Source organism: Podarcis pityusensis, assembly GCF_964106645.2.
Source record: "Podarcis pityusensis genome assembly, chromosome: 11".
Taxonomy (NCBI): domain Eukaryota; kingdom Metazoa; phylum Chordata; class Lepidosauria; order Squamata; family Lacertidae; genus Podarcis; species Podarcis pityusensis.
Window position 1 is genome coordinate 49,671,718 of NC_138036.1, and position 18,394 is coordinate 49,690,111.

The 18,394-nt window shown below is 39.1% G+C and overlaps 1 protein-coding gene across 2 annotated transcripts in view; it reads left to right on the forward strand.

Moving 5' to 3' along the window:
* The window catches only part of SLC12A2 (solute carrier family 12 member 2), a 48,509-nt gene extending 30,654 nt beyond the window's left edge, over positions 1-17,855 (forward strand). The window contains exons 14-27 of one of the 2 annotated variants that reach the window (XM_080972353.1): positions 253-408; positions 2,533-2,632; positions 3,558-3,669; positions 4,577-4,717; positions 6,153-6,259; positions 6,996-7,075; positions 7,532-7,657; positions 8,572-8,619; positions 9,984-10,100; positions 10,219-10,330; positions 10,791-10,877; positions 13,425-13,560; positions 13,735-13,802; positions 15,153-17,855. In XM_080972353.1, the coding sequence (XP_080828479.1) occupies positions 253-408; positions 2,533-2,632; positions 3,558-3,669; positions 4,577-4,717; positions 6,153-6,259; positions 6,996-7,075; positions 7,532-7,657; positions 8,572-8,619; positions 9,984-10,100; positions 10,219-10,330; positions 10,791-10,877; positions 13,425-13,560; positions 13,735-13,802; positions 15,153-15,288 (1,526 nt within the window). In that variant the 3' untranslated portion in view covers positions 15,289-17,855. The remainder of the gene's footprint in view (positions 1-252; positions 409-2,532; positions 2,633-3,557; positions 3,670-4,576; positions 4,718-6,152; positions 6,260-6,995; positions 7,076-7,531; positions 7,658-8,571; positions 8,620-9,983; positions 10,101-10,218; positions 10,331-10,790; positions 10,878-13,424; positions 13,561-13,734; positions 13,803-15,152) is intronic. The other variant, XM_080972354.1, reaches the window with a different exon arrangement.
* Positions 17,856-18,394: the final 539 nt, after the last annotated feature.

Genomic DNA, 18,394 nt, shown 5'->3' on the forward strand with positions numbered 1-18,394 from the left:
TCTTCGAAGACACAGATTTAAGCCATGGTTTAGCTTAGTGTAATGTGCAGACCAAGGCAGTGTACCCCTTTTCATATGTTGCTCTATTTTGTTGTTATTTAATCATGTGCATATCATACACACAACCAGAATGTTGGCAACTTGCATGTGTTTATGCTGTTAAAATGCTGGGGGATGTGGGGGTTGTGGACCCACACTGAAGGGGAAGCTTTCTGTTTGTACTCTTAATTTCTGTGTTTGCTTTTTGAATAGGCTGGCGTCCTGCTTTTAAGTACTACAACATGTGGGTGTCTCTAGTTGGAGCAATACTTTGCTGCATAGTGATGTTTGTCATTAACTGGTGGGCAGCACTCCTCACATATGTCATCGTTCTAGGACTCTACATTTATGTAACTTACAAGAAGCCAGGTGGGTGCATGTCTAGGAGACACTAGGCCAATGACTGGATTTATGGTTTAATTCAATGCTGTTTTTAAACATATTCAGTCTACTTCATATACAGTACATGATTCCCCTCTGTTTCCCTTCAGTGCTATTTAACAAAAGAAAATTGACTAGGCTCTGTAAATTGTATTAACTTTGTTTAAAAGGTGACAGGGAAAGTGGTAGATATTCAGAAAGTGTTTGAGCTTGGTGGCCATTTTCCTTAGGAAACCCTAAATATTTGTGTGACAAAAGTGGGAAAGTACAGTGTCCTTGAAAGAAACACTTTGACAAACTAGAAAAGGAATAGCATTAAGAAACCTATTTTGATACCTTAGTCTTTGTTCTGTGGATTCTGACATGAAAGACAGTACTGGTGGTTAGGATTGAGCTGGTGAGAAGGCCTTCTCTGAAGTAAGCAGTCAGGACTCTACCGACTCACCTACTTTTTTATTGCCATTGCATGTCAGCAAGGGAGGTATGGAACAAAAGAGGAAAAAACCACCCTCCTATGAATCCCACTATATTCATTTAACAGTTTATTTAGGGTTGTTCTGAAGTTACAGTGCATAGAATGCACTTTCCAAGTTCAGCTTACGATGAATTTAGCCCTTAAAGTGCACCGCTCTGTCCAAAGAGTGTGTGGTGTTCTTCACTGTGTGTCTGTCTCTGTGTGTAAGGGGAGGTTTGTGTGTGTAATGGGAACACTGGGGGCAAGGGAGGAGCAGACAAATCTGCGGTGCTATTGCATGTGTCCACCTGTGATGGCTATCCCTAGATCAAGAGATACATCGAGTGCTTTACAAAAAGAAAAGAAAAAAGTTTTATTTCCCCAATTGGCTTGCATCTTTAAAATTAAAAGAGGAATATGACCTTTCCAAAGGTTATTCTCGTCATTAAAATAAGGGAAGAAGCTAACATGAAGCACTAGACAATATTGGAGGTTTCTGAAATTCCAAGTCTGTACTTCTTATGCAACCCCCATAGGCAACTCTGCATGTCTAGGGGTTTTTAGATGAATTAGTGTTGCTCTCAGAATTTGACCACAAAAAAGGTGGTTAGCACATTCTGAGATAAACATTTTATATGGTTAAAGCTATAGGGTCACTTCAAAAAGTTGTCATGTGAATGCTGAATATTGCATCTGAATTGGCCCTCAGGCAAGTAATAAAAAATAGACAGCTTGAATAAGTTGAAGGCTTATTACAAATTCAGAATACAAACAGTTCCTTTAAAGTAGCCCATATTTCCCAAGGCTAACAAATTTCCTCAATAGGGTTTATTTTCAAATATTGCTTGATGTCTTTGTGTGACTTCATAAACTTAATTGCAGTTTTTTAAAACTTTTATAATTAGATGGTGACCTGTCATTGCTTCTGTGGGGGGGGGGCACAAAAATTATTGTACATGCCAAGATCTCAAACATATATAGGAACAGAGAACTTCAGTATTAAAAGTTAATTATGTATGGGTTTTATGAAAGCTCTTATACGATGAACCTCAGGGCTTTGCTATAACGGTACAACGTTTGACTTTACCTCTGAAGGTGCACTGCTCCATTGTCTCCCAAGACAGACAGATACCAACAAGTGCTTCAGTAATAATTAACATTTGACAGGTTATTAATTAGATCCCTTTTCTAAGGCAAGAGACACAGCTGTGACCAGAAGTAGTGTGAGAGAGTGTACAAAATTGATTGATAATTTTCTTGATCTCAAAAGGCTCTATATTAAGATCTTGGGTCTTAAATTTGGTGACTTCAAGCAAGCCTAATGAAGTTTGCCAAATGTTCATAATACATTATATTTGACTCTAAAAACACATTGTCACTAATTGCTAACAAAATACTTTAGGGGGCTTTAGCTACCCTCTCCCATTTTAGGGAATAATATTTCCTCCTAAACACTGCAGCACTGAAACAACTAGTCTTAATTTAGGTAATTTGGATACTCCCTTCCAAACCGCTTGTGATTTTAGCTTAATTGCCAAGGTAGCAGTACAAATAGTGTCACTAAAATATCACATTTTGTGTTCATTCTGAAATAAGATTGAGGCACATTTGCCTCAGTTGACCTCTTTTGTCTCAACGAAAAACCATTCTTTTTACAGATGTAAATTGGGGGTCTTCAACTCAAGCCTTGACTTACCTAAATGCATTGCAGCATGCTGTTCGCCTTACTGGTGTGGAAGACCACGTGAAAAACTTCAGGTAAAATCAATAGATGTTTGACAATATGGCTGAACTTTTGAGATGCAAGTATAACTATCAGTGAAACAGTGCAGACTGTTGAAATAGAAGGTTCTGAAAGAGGACCAATTTATAGCTCTTGTCTAGTAAGCATGGAAAGTGGTTTCGCACAGCATTTAGTGTATTCTAATCTGCTTGCACTGTTGCAACAACTTCTCTGGAGGCGGGCTTTGGAGTAGTAACAGGGCAGAAAGAAGCTTGTCTGTAATGTTTGTTCCTTTGAGCTAATGTAATTCAGCATCAATATCATGGCATCTTGAGCTAATTCCCCGATATTTTATGCAGCCAACATTTATTTTTTCCCCCATTTCATTTGTCTACCGCCCTTCCTCCAAGGATCACAGGGCAATTTACGACAAAAAAATGCAAAAAAACCACATAAGATAGAAACAGAAACAAAAGAAACAACATTGGTATTTAAGTATCTAGCTTATTAACATATGTGATTGGGTTCCTGTAAGAAATGAATGTAAAAGGTAAAGGTAAAGGTACCCCTGCCCATACGGGCCAGTCGTGTCCGACTCTAGGGTTGTGCGCTCATCTCACTTAAGAGGCCGGGGGCCAGCGCTGTCTGGAGACACTTCCGGGTCGTGGCCAGTGTGACGAAGCTGCTCTGGTGAGCCAGCACCAGTGCAGCACACGGAAACGCTGTTTACCTTCCCGCCATAAAGCGGTACCTATTTATTTACTTGCACTTAGGGGTGCTTTCGAACTGCTAGGTGGGCAGGAGCTAGGACCGAAGACGGGAGCTCACCCCGCCGCGGGGATTCGAACCGCCGACCATACGATCGGCAAGTCCTAGGCACTGAGGTTTTACCCACAGCGCCACCCGCGTCCCTGTAGAAATGAATGTACACACCTATTTTTCTCTTTAATCTAAAACCAGGCCACAATGCCTTGTCATGAGTGGTGCTCCAAGCTCACGTCCGGCTTTGCTTCATCTAGTACATGCCTTCACCAAGAATGTAGGATTGATGATCTGCGGTCACATACATATGGTAAGTCTGTGAATAATTACTTTCCTCTTACACCATAGCACTTGGAAAACAATCTATATTTGTGTAATAAGTAGTATGCAAGCATACAGATAAAATGATGTGTCAAGAGGAAAAGCTGAGATTTGCTAGGTTATTGGGGTACGCTTTGGGGAAAGCTATGCCTATAGAAGAGCACTGGATTCATAAAAAAAAACCATAATACAAGAAAATACTTGAAATGTAGAAGTATTAGGTTGGGATATTGTTGATAATGTATTGCCTGCATGTACTGTATTGGCCCGAATATAAGCCACACTCTTTCCTCCCCCCCCCCCAAAAAAAAATTCTGACTGAAAAGTTCAAGTGCAGCTTATATTCGGAGCCAAGCACCAGTACCAGCTTAGGGAGCGGGGTGCTGAGCATTGGTGCCCCCATTTTCAGCGTGGTAGTGCCGGGAGGCGGACCGCACCTGCAAATTGAATTTTAAAGGTGCAGCTTATTTGCGGGTACAGCTTATAGTCGGGCCAATACAGTATGTAAATGTATATATGTATCCATGGAAGGTGGTGGGTGAATTGCACAAATAATTGATAAGACGTAAATTGGTAGTGCCCCACAAATACCAAAACTTTAAAGTGCTAAATAGGGTCTTTTCTGCAGTAAGCAGCATGAAGATTTAAAATAAAGTGTATCCTCTAATTTGAAAGTTGCAGAATTGAATATTTTTAAAGTTCTGGTTCATTGTCAGGGTACTGATTCTGATAGTTATCTGGCAACTGGTCTAAGCGATAACATTTCATTTGAATTGGCCACACTAAAAGAGCCCATCTATTTTTCTCAGTAAGAAATCCTCACTTAAAGATCTCATCCAAAACTTGCTTCCGTGTCTTTGTAATTGTATGCTCCCCTCCCCACACCTTTTTCATAGGGCCCTCGCAGGCAGGCCATGAAGGAATTGTCAACAGACCTGGCCAGGTACCAGCGGTGGCTTATTAAAAATAAAATGAAAGCCTTTTATGCTCCAGTACATGCAGAAGATTTGAGAGATGGTGCACAATACCTAATGCAGGTAAATGGTCATATAAAGTGAGGAGTTCTGTGCTGCTTAGTGATCTGCTCCGAGCATTGTATTTTTAGCTGCATTGTACACACCGCAATTTTATAAATATATATTTCAATTTTGCAAAGTAACAAATTTGTCCAGTGGAGAAAGGTTGTCAGAAATTGATCAAGTCCTGGGATTCTAGGTTTGAAAGCAAGGCTATAACATTCCAGGCATTGGGAAGTTGTTTTTTTTAAAGTTCCCAATTAGAGATTAGAGACCCTGCCCTCTCTAATCTCTGTAGAAAAGCAGGGCTCTTGCAACCCAGTTCTCTGTTAACCTTTTTCCTGTTTCATTGGAGATAATTCTAAAGGTTTCTGACCCTCACAATTCATGGGGTAGAGGTCTTTCATCCTCCCACTGCCATGGAGACCAAGGAGACGTTGTTGGCATTCATTTCTTCCCCGTTGGGAAAAAATGAGAAGGAAACTTCTTTTTTAAAAAAATTGATTGGGGCAGATTTCTGCTCTAACTTTACAGTGGTGCCTCACGAGACGAAATTAATCCGTTCCGCGAGTCTCTTCGTCTTGCGGTTTTTTCGTCTTGCGAAGCATGGCTATTAGCGGCTTAGCGGCTATTAACGGCTTAGCGGCTTAGCAGCTTTAAGAAAAAGGAAACAAACTCGCAAGAACTCGCAAGACGTTTCGTCTTGCGAAGCAAGCCCATAGGGAAATTCGTCTTGTGGAACGACTCAAAAAACGGAAAACTCTTTCGTCTAGCGAGTTTTTTGTCTTGCGAGGCATTCGTCTTGGGCACCACTGTACTTCCTCCTCGCTAATGAGTTTAGCAGGGCTTCGGGTAAAGCAGTTAAACCAGCTTCAATTCCCCACCCCTTGCAGATGGTTTGCAACATGAATGCAGTTCTCTATTGGAAAGCAACATAATGGCTTTCACATCAGTAGCAGGCACATGCCCTGTCCAAGGAGATGGGAATTCTGGGTTGATAGCCAGAGAGTTTGATCGCCCAGATCCTAATAGTGTGGGTGCTGTAAGTCAGGAAAAATCACCAACAGTGAGGGTTTGTAATATTCACAAAGGCACGCAGGTTTTGAGTTAGTGCCCTATAGGGAAGAAGGGAACTGTCACCCGAAGAAAAGAATAGGACTATATTTGCTTGCAAAGCCAGTTTTCTTATCTAACCCATCCTGAACCATTTATCTAATGGTAAAGACTACATTCAGATGTTGCCACAGCTGTCATAGGATCTCCAACAGGTCTAGATTATTACTATATTATTATATTACTAGATAGGGCAGGAAAATGATGAGCTCTCCTACTCATCTCCCCCTGCTACTTTCATCACTAGAATAGAAAGGAAATTCCCATTTTTCATGTAGCCTTTCTTTTTTTACAGACATAGATATAACCTCCCTAAGATTTAAGTAGAGTTTTTTGTTGTTAGGCTGCAGGTTTGGGACGAATGAAACCAAACACGCTTGTTCTTGGATTTAAGAAAGATTGGCAATCGGCTGACATGAACGATGTCGACACCTACATCAACTTACTACAGTGAGTAGAAGGTTAACCATATACCCCACTGTGAAGATGCAGCTTTCGTAGTCCAGTGCATATACCGGTTGTCCTGATTCATGTATCATCAACCTTTTCAGACCCAGAACCCACTTTTAACCCAAACATGCCTTTGGGGACTCATTTCTTTAATCTTTTAATATATATTTGCCTGGTGGTAGTGTTCTTGTTGCGACCCAGGTTGAATCAGGCCACGACTCACTAGTGAGTCCTGACCCACCACTTGATAGTGCCTAGTTTAGCACTATTTTAAGGAAAAATTGTAAGCAGTTATTCCATTTCAGCAAGGACAGAAGCATGCACCCATTTCATGACCACCTTTTACAGCCCAAATCTGGATATGTTACAATACCGTAACATTCTTATTCCAGCTGGGATCACATTGGCATCAAAGCAAAATGGTGCCAAAAGAGATGTTGATTTTGGCAATGGGCAGCCCATGAACAAAGGAAGAGATGGAAGGTGAGGGGTTACTCTAAAAGGGATGCATGCCTGCCAGAATTATTCACATGCAGGTATCCACCGCCATCTTAGCTTAAATTGGTTCATTAATCACTTTGTAGGAACAGCGTGGTCATTTCAGGAGCTGGGATTACCTTTTGAGACTCTTTCTGCCTGATTTTGCTGACCAGAGTACTTGTCCTTACAGCTGAAGTTAATCACTTGATATTTGGAAGTTTATATATTTCCCCAAAATGTGTTTATTCTATTTCAGCGATGCCTTTGACATTCAGTATGGAGTAGTAGTTATCCGTCTGAGGGAAGGTCTGGATATTTCTCACCTTCAGGGGCAAGGTAACCCTTACTTAACGCTGTCCATCATGAATTAATCTCTGGTCTTTGGGAGAAATTAGCAAATTATGCCTGGGACAAAAGATTATTGAGTCTCCCATTCCTTCTGATTCTAGCCTCACTTTGTGTTAAGTGCCTGATGAAGTAACAACTGATTACTTCCGTAAGTGCTCCATTAAAGTGTCTGGGGGTGTGTGTTATTAAAAAATTTCTAGTCGCCAGGTGAACATCATTCTTTTTCCCATTTACATGCAAGAACAAAATATACTTAAATCCAGTTACATGAACTTGGCTGAGCCAAAGCACAGCTTTAGGTTTGTTTAAAGTTTTGCAGAACTATAGTGTATTTTCCCTTGTCCTTGCTTGAACTTATTCCCGACCATTTCTCCTTGTGAGTTGTCTCCCAGCTTGTAAACTCATTTGCAAAAATACTGAATAGTATATTTTTCATATTCACAGAAGAATTATTGTCGTCCCAAGAGAAATCACCAGTAACCAAAGACATTATAGTAAATGTGGACTATAGCAAGAAGACTGAGACAGTAACGTCCAAGCCTGTGAGTGAAAAAGCTCCTATTCATAAAGGTAACATTTTACTTAATGAATTTTTGTTGGCATCAGTGCAAAAATCATAATAGTCCTCCTTTATAAACTTCAAAGTCAGATTTGCAATCCAAAGTCTTCATCATGTGTCACCGCAATATATTTTAAGCTTGTGGGAGCCTCACTTTAGGGGTCCAACTTTTTTTTGGTGTTTCGGTCACTAGCAAGAATATTGCCACACAACAAGGATGGCCCATTGAAAGACTATCTTACTACTTCATCTCTTTGGCAAGCCATTTTTTGAACTCCAGTGTGTTTGTAAGAAGTGTGCAACACAGCATCTTGGAGCATTGAGGCACAACAGCATACATGTCTTTACTAAGCTAATAGCCATGGGATCAAAGATTAGCCCTTTAGTAGTAAACGTGTACAGAAATTTTGGTCATGGTATTTGAACAATGTTATGTGTTTGACCTTTATTTTTCTAAACTTCTTAGAACTTCTTTTTACCATCAAGTGTTGCAAAGATTTTGTTGAATAATTGCTCTTATAGATGCTTTAAGCACTTCACAAGTGGTGCATCTTGTCTTGAGGAGAAGCTATGGGACTAACTATTGATATCATTCCCATCTCTTCCCCCAGCCCAAATATCTGTTAGGGAAATAATGTTTAGATTGCAGCAAACATCTCTATTTTCTAACCCAAACCCTTTTGAGAGTGAAAATGGGAAAAAATGCTAATAGTGTAGCTACTTTTAATATGTGGTAGAACTTTGTGTGTGTGTTAAATAAAGTGGTATGTTAACATGCTAATCACTTACATTCATGAACACAATTGCTTTGAATTCATTCATTGTTTGGCTTTTCATGCTGCATCCTAAAAAGAACGAAGAGTCCACATTTTTATTAATACTGCAAAATAACCTTTTAATCCCCCCCCCTTTAAACCTTATCCAGAAGACGACGACGATGGCAAGACTCCAACGCAGCCACTTTTGAAAAAAGGCAGGCCATTTTTCCATATTTTGTTTTCAATCAATTTTTTTTCATGCTGTAAACATCAGTTTATAATTTCTCACGCTTTGTTTCATGTATCATAACATTTTACATGTCTTCGGAAGAAGATAATAGTTTGTACTTGCTGGGCTCATGGGAACCTTGTTGGTTGGGTGGGTGGGTTTCTTGGACAAGATAAGTTTTTGGGATGGGGAAAGAATTGGAACGTAATGCTGTCTTAAATATTAGAGTTGTCTTCAGCTACAGCCAGGTGAGAGAGTGCCCATAGATGACTTCTGGTGCATATATATAATGTGATATCGTTAGTTAAATATTGCAAGGTATCCTCACTCTCTTAATGGAGAGCTCCTTTTCAAGGTTCCTGCCAGACAATAGTGTCTTCCTCCTGGGATACCAATAGTTCGGAGGGGCTGAAAAAGGCCAAACTACTCTCCAAGACCACCTTAATCTTCCTTCCCTATTTTCCCAACCGACACATAATATTGTGTGATTCTTGGAGGCTACTGAGCATGTTCATTGGGCTATTTTAATTTTTGGTATTTTTTTTATTTTTTTATTTTTTTAAAAACCAGTTTGTACTTCTTTATACCTCTGGTATAACGAGCATGGTGACACCTCCTTGTTTCTCAGTGGCTCCAGCCCCCTTGGCAATGAACCACTATTGAGACAAATGATTATATTCACTGCTGAACTTCAGAGCGGTTTGGGAGCTAAGCTGGTGCGGATGGAAAATCTGTCACTCTAGACTTTTTCTAAAAAGGGAAAAATCAATGTACAGGAGCAAAGCTGTGATAACTTTTATTTGGGTGTTTAGGCAGGGATGCCATGTGTTTTCTGCCCTTCCTAGGAGAGCAAATGCTCCTGCGTCAGGTTTCATGAGGTTTGATTTAAGGCAGGCGTGGCTAACCTGTGGCCTTCCAGGTGTTGCAGGACTTTTCTAATCTTCCCTGCCTGTTGGCCATGCTGTATGGGACTGGTAGGAGTTGACGTACTAACATCTAAAAGGCCACAGCTTAGCCACCCCTGGTTAAAGGTAGGGAGTGTCCTATCCCATCTCCAGTTGTATTACTTGATGGCTCTACAAAGTCATAGTTGTTTTCTCATACGCTAGCATTGCTTGCCTAGCGGATCTTCCCTTCCTCTCTTCTCCTTTGCAGCCTCACATGTATCTTCTAAACCTGCTCCAAAGGGTTGTGAGGGCCGGAGGGGAGAAGAAAGGGATGTCTTGTTGCACAAGCAGAATGCCGCTCTCACAACATTGGAAGCAGAAGTAACCCATATTCTGCATTTGAGACAGGAATAAAGTTTTGCCTTTCTTGCTTCCTTTTAAATGCCACTTCTCTATTCTACAGATCCCAAAGGTCCAGCCTTGAACATGGCTGATCAAAAATTGCTTGATGCAAGTTCTCAGTTTCAGAAGAAACAAGGGAAAAATAATATTGACGTATGGTGGCTTTTTGATGATGGGGGTAAGATGGAAGTTCTTTTTAAAATAATAATAATAATACTGCAACTAAGTAGTGTATAATTTCTGATACCACCAAATCTTAACACAGTACCAAAAGTGAGATTTCTTTATTCATGTAGGCTTGACGCTGTTGATTCCGTATCTTCTGACAACCAAAAAAAAGTGGAAAGACTGCAGGATCAGAGTGTTCATTGGTGGAAAAATAAACAGAATAGATCACGACAGAAGAGCGTAAGTTTCATAAAGTACAATTCTTTTATCATTTGGCAAGTATGAATTTGTTGATTGTTAGTTAGGAGAAATCAGTACTCTTACTTACCAGGCCTAATAATTAGCAATGATTTAAAAACTCAGTCTTATATTTAGCTATATAGCTTATTTTATTATTCCACTTTTAAAATATTAGTTTTTTTCTCCTGTGTTTCTGTTGTGAAACTTATTACATACTGAAGGTTCTTCAGGCAAATATTTTTAACTTGTTTATGAAAGCTTACAGTGCAGTCATATGCCTCTCTACTCAGAGAGTGGCATTTACTCCCAAGTGTAGGATTGCATCCAAACTTTTTAAATAATCTAGTGATCAGAATTTAGAACCAGCTGATAACCTCTGTAAGCATGCAAACCATTTTAGCTATCTTGACTGTACAGTTTTAATATATACATTTAACTATATTTTAAAAATTGCTTTTAGAATGGCTACACTGCTCAGCAAATTTCGGATAGATTTCTCGGATATCATGGTTCTTGGTGATATCAATACAAAGCCAAAGAAAGAAAAGTAAGTGTTTGTGTGTGTGTGTGTGTGTGTGTGTGAGAGAGAGAGAGAGAGAGAGCGCGAGAGAGAGAGAGAGCGCATTCATTTCCTATATTTTTCAAAAAATATTATTGACAATTTACACTAGCAGTTAGCTGCCACCAGCAGCTAGTGTGAGAAACATAATTAAGTTTATAAAAGTAAAAGCCACAACACTTTGTTCACTCAGTATTTTTAGATATTTCCACCCTACCCTTCTATTGTTTATGCACTAGGATAGCTTATAATTTTTTAAAAAAGAAATAGGTTAACTTTTTGATGATTTAAGTGGCATTTTTCCTTTGATCTTAGAGTTCTACCCTTGTTCTTTGCCTCCAGTTTTTTCTCTCCGCCCCCCCTTTTTGTCTGTGCATCTTTTCTGATCTCTGTATGTGATTTTGTGTGTTGCCGTGAAAGGTTTTATAATAGGTAAACATGTATGCATATGTTTGGTTTAAAGAGTTGCGTTTCTCTTATGCTGTAATTTGAAGAAACATAAATAGTAAAGAAAGTAAAAATGCAGGTGATGAAATAGAAATAAAGAAGCCTTTATAAATATTGAGCATAATTAAGAGTTGTACAGCATTCATGCTCACCAGACTTTTTAAGATTCAGATGGAACTCTTGCCTAATACTCTCCTTTCCTCAAACCCACAGCAATACAAATACTAAGATTTTTCTTTTGCAAATTAAATGGCTTGAGCAATAGTAAAACGTTTCTGCACAAACAGAGCATTTATTCATTCCATTCATTAGTGTGAAGTGATTACTTTAGGGCACAATTCTCTGGTCCCAGGAGCCACAGAATTTTGTGGATTTCCCCCTCTATAGGAGCAGGCCACCTTGTTGCAGTTCCTTCTCCACCATTATTGGTGCAGTGGAGAAGCAAAGCAGCATGTCTGGGTTCCCTGTACATGCCCCTAGAACAGCAAAAAAGGGATGCCAACCTTGGAGCTGACATATTGATATTCCTACCTTCTTTGTAAGAATTGATAAAGCAGCCTTTTAGCACTTCCCAATTCAGCATCCAATCTCTGCAGTTTTATTGAGCATGAGACTCTTAATCTTTGGGTTGTGGGTTCAAGTCCCAGGCTGGGCAAAAGATTCCCGCATGGGATTGGAAAGGGTCCCTTCTAACTCTACAATTTTATGACTCTATGAAAGCCCCAATAAAGTACCCATTTTATAAATCTGAAGAAAATGTTCCTATTCCTCTTTTCAAAAAGTGCCTCACCACACAGCAACTCAGACTGCTTTTATTCAGCTAGAAACTCGAGAATTTAAAAAGCAGCTTGCATTTACGATGGAGTGAAAAAATGAATAAAGGTTTTGCAATATGCTGGTCTGTCTATCCTACTTATATGAATTGAGTTGTGGTGGTAAAAATGCAGCTTCGTAGGAACTCATTGTATTGGCTTTTTTAAAATTCACAAAGGAATCTTTCACTACCTAGGAGATTGCTTTGCTAACATAAAGACATAATATGGCTGTTGCATAAGTTGCATATGGTTTTGGATTCAGTGGCAGCACCTAGTAATGGAAGAGGAGGGAGGGCATTTTTTGCCCCTTGTTGTGTCCTCCTTCCCAAATAACCGGAGGATTTTGGCTGCTTTCTCATTAAAAGCAAAAAAAGCTATTACCCTTGTTAGTTGTACGTATGACAATTTTGTCGCCTTACACAGGCTGTAGGTTTTTGTTTTTTAAACAGTAGTCCCCTGTTCTGCACGGGAAAATTCATTCTCTTGAAACTGAGCGGAGTTGTCACAGCATTTTATGATACCGGAGAGGGACCTGCTGTCCAAAGGTGGGGAGAGTTTATCAAAAATTTAAAATCCAGTAGGAATGCCCAAGAACCTTGGTGTTTGTATAAAGCAAACGTGGATCCCAGTCGGTGGTTCTGTTGTGCAGCCTTTAAGTCTGTATTGTGCAGTCTAGCTTGGAATAGAGAAAGTCTTTCCTCCTCCCAGGAAGGGAAGGGGTTGTGATCGGGAGACGATTCCTGCGCTCGGGTGGCGGTTAGGCATTGGAATGTGTTGTTGGTGTTTCGGGGGGCAAGGTGTGGCCATCGCCTTCCCCGGCAATTTTGGGTATTCCGCTAAAGGAATCCTGCGGTCGTGGATCCTGTCCGATGCCCGTGTGGCGGGGGGGCCATGGCACGACCCTCGGTGACATCAGGAAGAGAGCCTATAGTTGGATTAGCATCAACAGGCTTCCCCTACTGGTGGTTAACCCCTCCTCAGACTCACCCCTCTACGAGTGGGTGGAGTCTAATGTTCCGTGGTCCAATGCCTAAGCCAATACCTTCTCACATGCTGTAATCAATAAAGTTGTGGCCTTTACCTTACCCATTAACCTTACATTCTGTGTCCACGTGTCTTTATTCCCCAAGCGGGGATCGGGTCCTCGAATCACAAGTCACATTTATCTTGTTCAATTAATGTAGCATCTTAGTTGCAGGTCTCATTGTACAAATATTTCAGTTAGGAGTCTGAGGACTGATTAACTCCAGCTGTATGTTAAAATAATCTTTAGCATTGCAGCTTTTGAAGAAATGATTGAGCCATTCCGACTTCATGAAGATGATAAAGAGCAAGATGTTGCAGATAAAATGAAAGAAGATGAACCTTGGAGAATCACGGATAATGAAATTGAGCTATACAAAACAAAGGTATTTTTTGTAACTCTCTTTCCACATAGGAATATTTAAACTTCCTATAGTATTCATTTTGAGTATTCATTCCTATAGTATGGATTTTGAGTAGCAACATTGGTAAATCTACTACTTGCTGATCTTCAAAAATTGCTGTTTGAGCTGTTTAAAATGTTCTCATTTTAATTGCAGAGCCAACGCCAGATTAGGTTAAACGAATTACTGAAAGAACATTCAAGCACAGCTAATCTAATTGTTATGTAAGTACTGCTTTCTGTGGTTCTTGGCATCAACACCACTATTTGGGAAAGGTTTTAATAATTTTGGTGCCTATGGAAAGATAATTGGGTTGGCTTGAGGATTGCGCAGAATGGAATTTCACAGACGGGACAGTTCTCCAAGTTATGATGCAGTGGTTGTGCTGCCTGATTAGAACATAGCAACAGACTTTCTGTGAGGCAAATACCTAGCTAGGTTTTCACAAAAATGTCCCCGTGACAGTAATTCTGCTGTAATCATGATGTTAGACACCACAAAGTTCTCTTAATAAACGTACATATGAAAACCCTGAATTTCTAGGTTTCCCCCTATAAAGTAGTTACATGGTAGATAAACAAGAGATGCTTGAAAACATTTATGAATGCCTCTGACTTTGGAGTTAAAGGGTCGTTGGTGCAGCAGAAATAAGTGGCAGCCATGGTGATGTAGCCAGTGATAACCATTGTTAACCTTAGACTAGACCTGTTGAAACTGATGGACTCATCAGTAGTGGATTGAGTATGACTTAGTTGGATGTCACCCATTGTGTTTGAGAGCATAATGTTGGATTGAGCAGAAACTCCTGCAAACCTAGATGTTTTTATTTCCTTTTCCCCTGCAGTTTACAGGGTCACCATCTATACCAGGCATGGCCAAACCAGATGTTTTGAGACTACAACTCCCATCATCCCTAGCTAACTGGACCAGTGGTCAGGGATGATGGGAATTGTAGTCCCAAAATATCTGGAGGGCCAAGTTTGGCCATGCCTGATCTACACTGTTCCAGAAGGTGCCCAAACCTCTGGAATATATTTTTGGAGACAGAGTAGGCAGGAAAGAGGGAGAGGGAGTCAAGCATTGGAAAGGGATAGCATATTGCTTCAGCTACAGTAGCAGAAAATAGAATAATGGTAGTTTTTGAGGGTTATGGTATTTTGACATGTGTGTAACCTACCTTGGGGTTAGTAGCACTGAATGGTGGGATAGAATTCTTCAAATAATGAAACGATCTAATTCTGTGCATGTTTGTCTGTACGCGTGTGTCTTACTCTCAGATAACTCCACCCAGGATTACAGCCTTGCCTTCAATATATGCAAAGTTGCTTATCTGACAAATTTGGAAGATAATTCTCCAAACAACGAGTATTGTCTGTTAATGCTACTTCTGCTTCTAATAAGCATTATTTAGCAGCAAAAATCTTTTGGGTAACAGATCGTTTTAAAATTATCTTCTGTAATAAAATATAAATGCTGGCTGTCAATCTCAGTAATTTTGAGACATTTTGCATTAACTTATCCGGTTGTGCTGTTAACCTGACAAAATGCCCAGTTTATTCCTCTTTTGGTTATAGGAGTTTGCCAGTAGCACGAAAAAGTGCAGTATCAAGTGCACTATACATGGCGTGGATCGAAGCTCTTTCAAAGGACCTGCCACCAATTCTCCTTGTCCGTGGGAATCATCAGAGTGTTCTTACCTTCTATTCCTAAGCACTACTGCGCAGCATGTAGCTGTGAAGAAATGGTACTTCAGTGCCTAAAGTGGGAGAGACTGAGATGTTTGATTAAAATATTAACATCACACACAGGCAAAAAGTGACTACTCTTTTTCACTGTTCCACTGACTTGAAAGCACACAAGGAAAGTCACTATACTCCTAAAGTTGTGAAAGCTTCAGTTTTCTTCTAATTCTTCTGTAATTTAATCTTGCTTAATGGGGGAAGATTTCTTGCTGGACTGAAGAATGAATAAACAGGTTTTTCTTTGCTACTTGAGCGGCAGCAATAAAAGTGTTTATTTTTGATCAGTGAAAGGATTATAGATTTATAAAAGCCTTTTAGCCTTGAGGTGCCTTCTGAAGTTAACCAAATTTCATCCATATACTCTATTTTGTAAATTTATAAAGAATGTTAGTCTGCCATTGGCTAAAACTTTAGATCAATCTTCTTTTAGTTTAGACTTCCATTTTAATAAAAATGCTGCGTTCTGGTCTTCCATAAAGGTGTTAGTTTTATTGTTGTATGTTTCCTATTGTTTGGAATGGTGTGTTTTGTTTTTAAAGATCTCTGTTGGATCTGAGACAAAGCTAAAAAGTGGAGCAAGTTGGCTGTAATTAAAAAAACAACAAAAAACCAAATTTGTTACGTTGATATCTAGGACTTTGTACTTTTCAATTTGTACCACTGAATAAAGCTAAAGTGTATTGACAGAGGGTCCTCTTAGATTTCATCATATATATATATATATATATTTCCTACTGGGCTACTTTGGCTGAAGGTTAGTGGACCAGTCCTCACTCTGTAGCTCTACTGTGAAGCTGCAGTTATGTTACATGATGATGTAAATGTCAGGCGCGTTTATGATATGCCACCTAACAGGATACTTCAATCTTTCAAGGACCATCTAAATAAAGTTAACAGTTTGTTCACCTGCTTAAATGGACCACATTTTATTAGAGGTGTCCCAAGGGCAATTTATTCAGTTGTCAGAATCTATGATTAGTCTTGTTAAATACTCAGGTTTGATCCTCTTGACCTTATGTTTTAATTTGTACGTGATGACCTTGTGTATTCAAGAACTGCCAATTTGTGTGCCCTCAATTTGTGTGCGTGTGTGGTTTGACTGCTTTATATTTTTTTACTCGATGAATTGCTTACTGAAGAATCACTTGAGGTTTTATTCACTAGTTTGTAATAGTGCTTATGCCTATTATCTGTTAAGAGTTGCCTCAAACCCTTTCCCAGTCTCTTGGCATTAATATGGGGTAATATGGGCTAGAATGAACACCTGTAATTTGGATATTGAAGATAGAGAATATGAATACACAATATTTTTTACTGTGTAAGATCAGAATAAACGAACAAATTTATTTTGGTAGTCCCAGTTACTGAGACAAGGTGATTCTTGCAGATAGTGATTAGCATTCTAGTAAATTACGACTCTCATTGTCTTACCAATGTTGTTTGTGTTCTCCCCTTTTCAGAAGTGCAATACAAGTTGGCAGCCAGGTAGAGTAAATCAATGCCAGTACCTAGTTTTCAAAGAAAATTTAAAGTCTTATAATAAGAACAGGATTTTTTTTCCTAAAAAGCATTCCCAATGTGTAATAGCATTGATAATTACAAGTTTGCAGTGCTTATTCGTGTGATGAGGGACATAAAATTATTCATTTAATCTGAACTTTTATTTCCATTGTTTATGTACAGACAGTAGGGCATGAACTTAGTGCTGCTATCGTGAAAAAGTGCACTGGTACACTTATTCAAAATTTTGCTATTCAGGAAAACCATTGCTTGTTATCTGTAAAAGGAACCAAATGAAAAGTCTCTTTGTGTGCTGTGTAAAAAAAATCAAATTTATCTAAATATGCATATATGGATGGGAGCAAAATGTAGTCTGTAAATTAATAAAGGTTACTTCATACATGAGAATTCTCAGTACTTCACACACACATATCACACTAGACACCAAGACAACAATTGTACAATTTATTCTAACACTCCAATAAACATAATTGCACCTTGTTAGCAAGAGGCAATTTTATGATACATAGCCATTCCAATTTCTGGTTAGTATGAATTGATCTTTTCTTTTTGGCGCCATGTTTTCTTAAGTTCCAATCAGTAATGACTTGAAATAATTGTTTTCCATTGACACTCAGCAATACTATTTCTGTAGCAGAAACTTTATTTTATGAAATTAGGAAGTGTTTAGAAAGTAGCTGAAAAAAATCAATTATTTATTTGTTACGTTTGTATTAGGCTTTCCTTTTTACATAATTTGTTTTATATGCTTTTCTGTTTATTTAAAAATGAACTATGGTCTTAATTTAAGGATTGAGCTTGGTTGGTACTATTCCACAGTTTGAAAATGTCATGTCATATTTTGATAATATTGTACTGTAACTGTCACACACAATGGGTTTTCTAATGTTTTAACAACTTGAGTATTGCAGTTGCTACTCTGTATTGGGGAGGGTTCACTGCAATAAATGGGAGTGAATTAACTGTGGTTGCCTAAATCAGCCTATTTTTATTAATAAATTCCTTTCCTCTGGTTTTCAATACTCTTTATTTGAGCCCCACCTAACATGTAACATGCCAGGAAGACCTAAACACTACAAGTTTTTGATATTTCATGCACTGTTTTAAAAAGTGCTTCTGTAACCTGTAGATGAAAAAAAGGTTAAGTAGCATGGCAAAAATCACTATTAAAACGAATGTCCAGTGTTGCATTCGACTGTCCAATAACAGGGTGGGGTGGAGCTATAGAAATAATCTCATCTTGCACGTTTAGAAATATGAATTTAAAAAATAGAGTTTCAAGGTCAATATAGCTCCAGAGCTTAGGGCGAGGAAACATGTTGAGAGACAGCTCAAATATGCAAGTGGAGAAAAACTCCGTTGGATACAATCAGACACTGGTGAGGGCTCATCATCGAGCCTATTTAGCGGCAATGAAGGCAGCAATGAAAGCATACTTTGCTGCCTCCATTGCATCCTCATTGTGCCATCCAGCAGAGCTTTTCCAGGTAGCATGGGGCTTCTTACAGTCTGGACCATTGGGATGTGGGTAGCTCTGTGGTCTAAACCCGAGC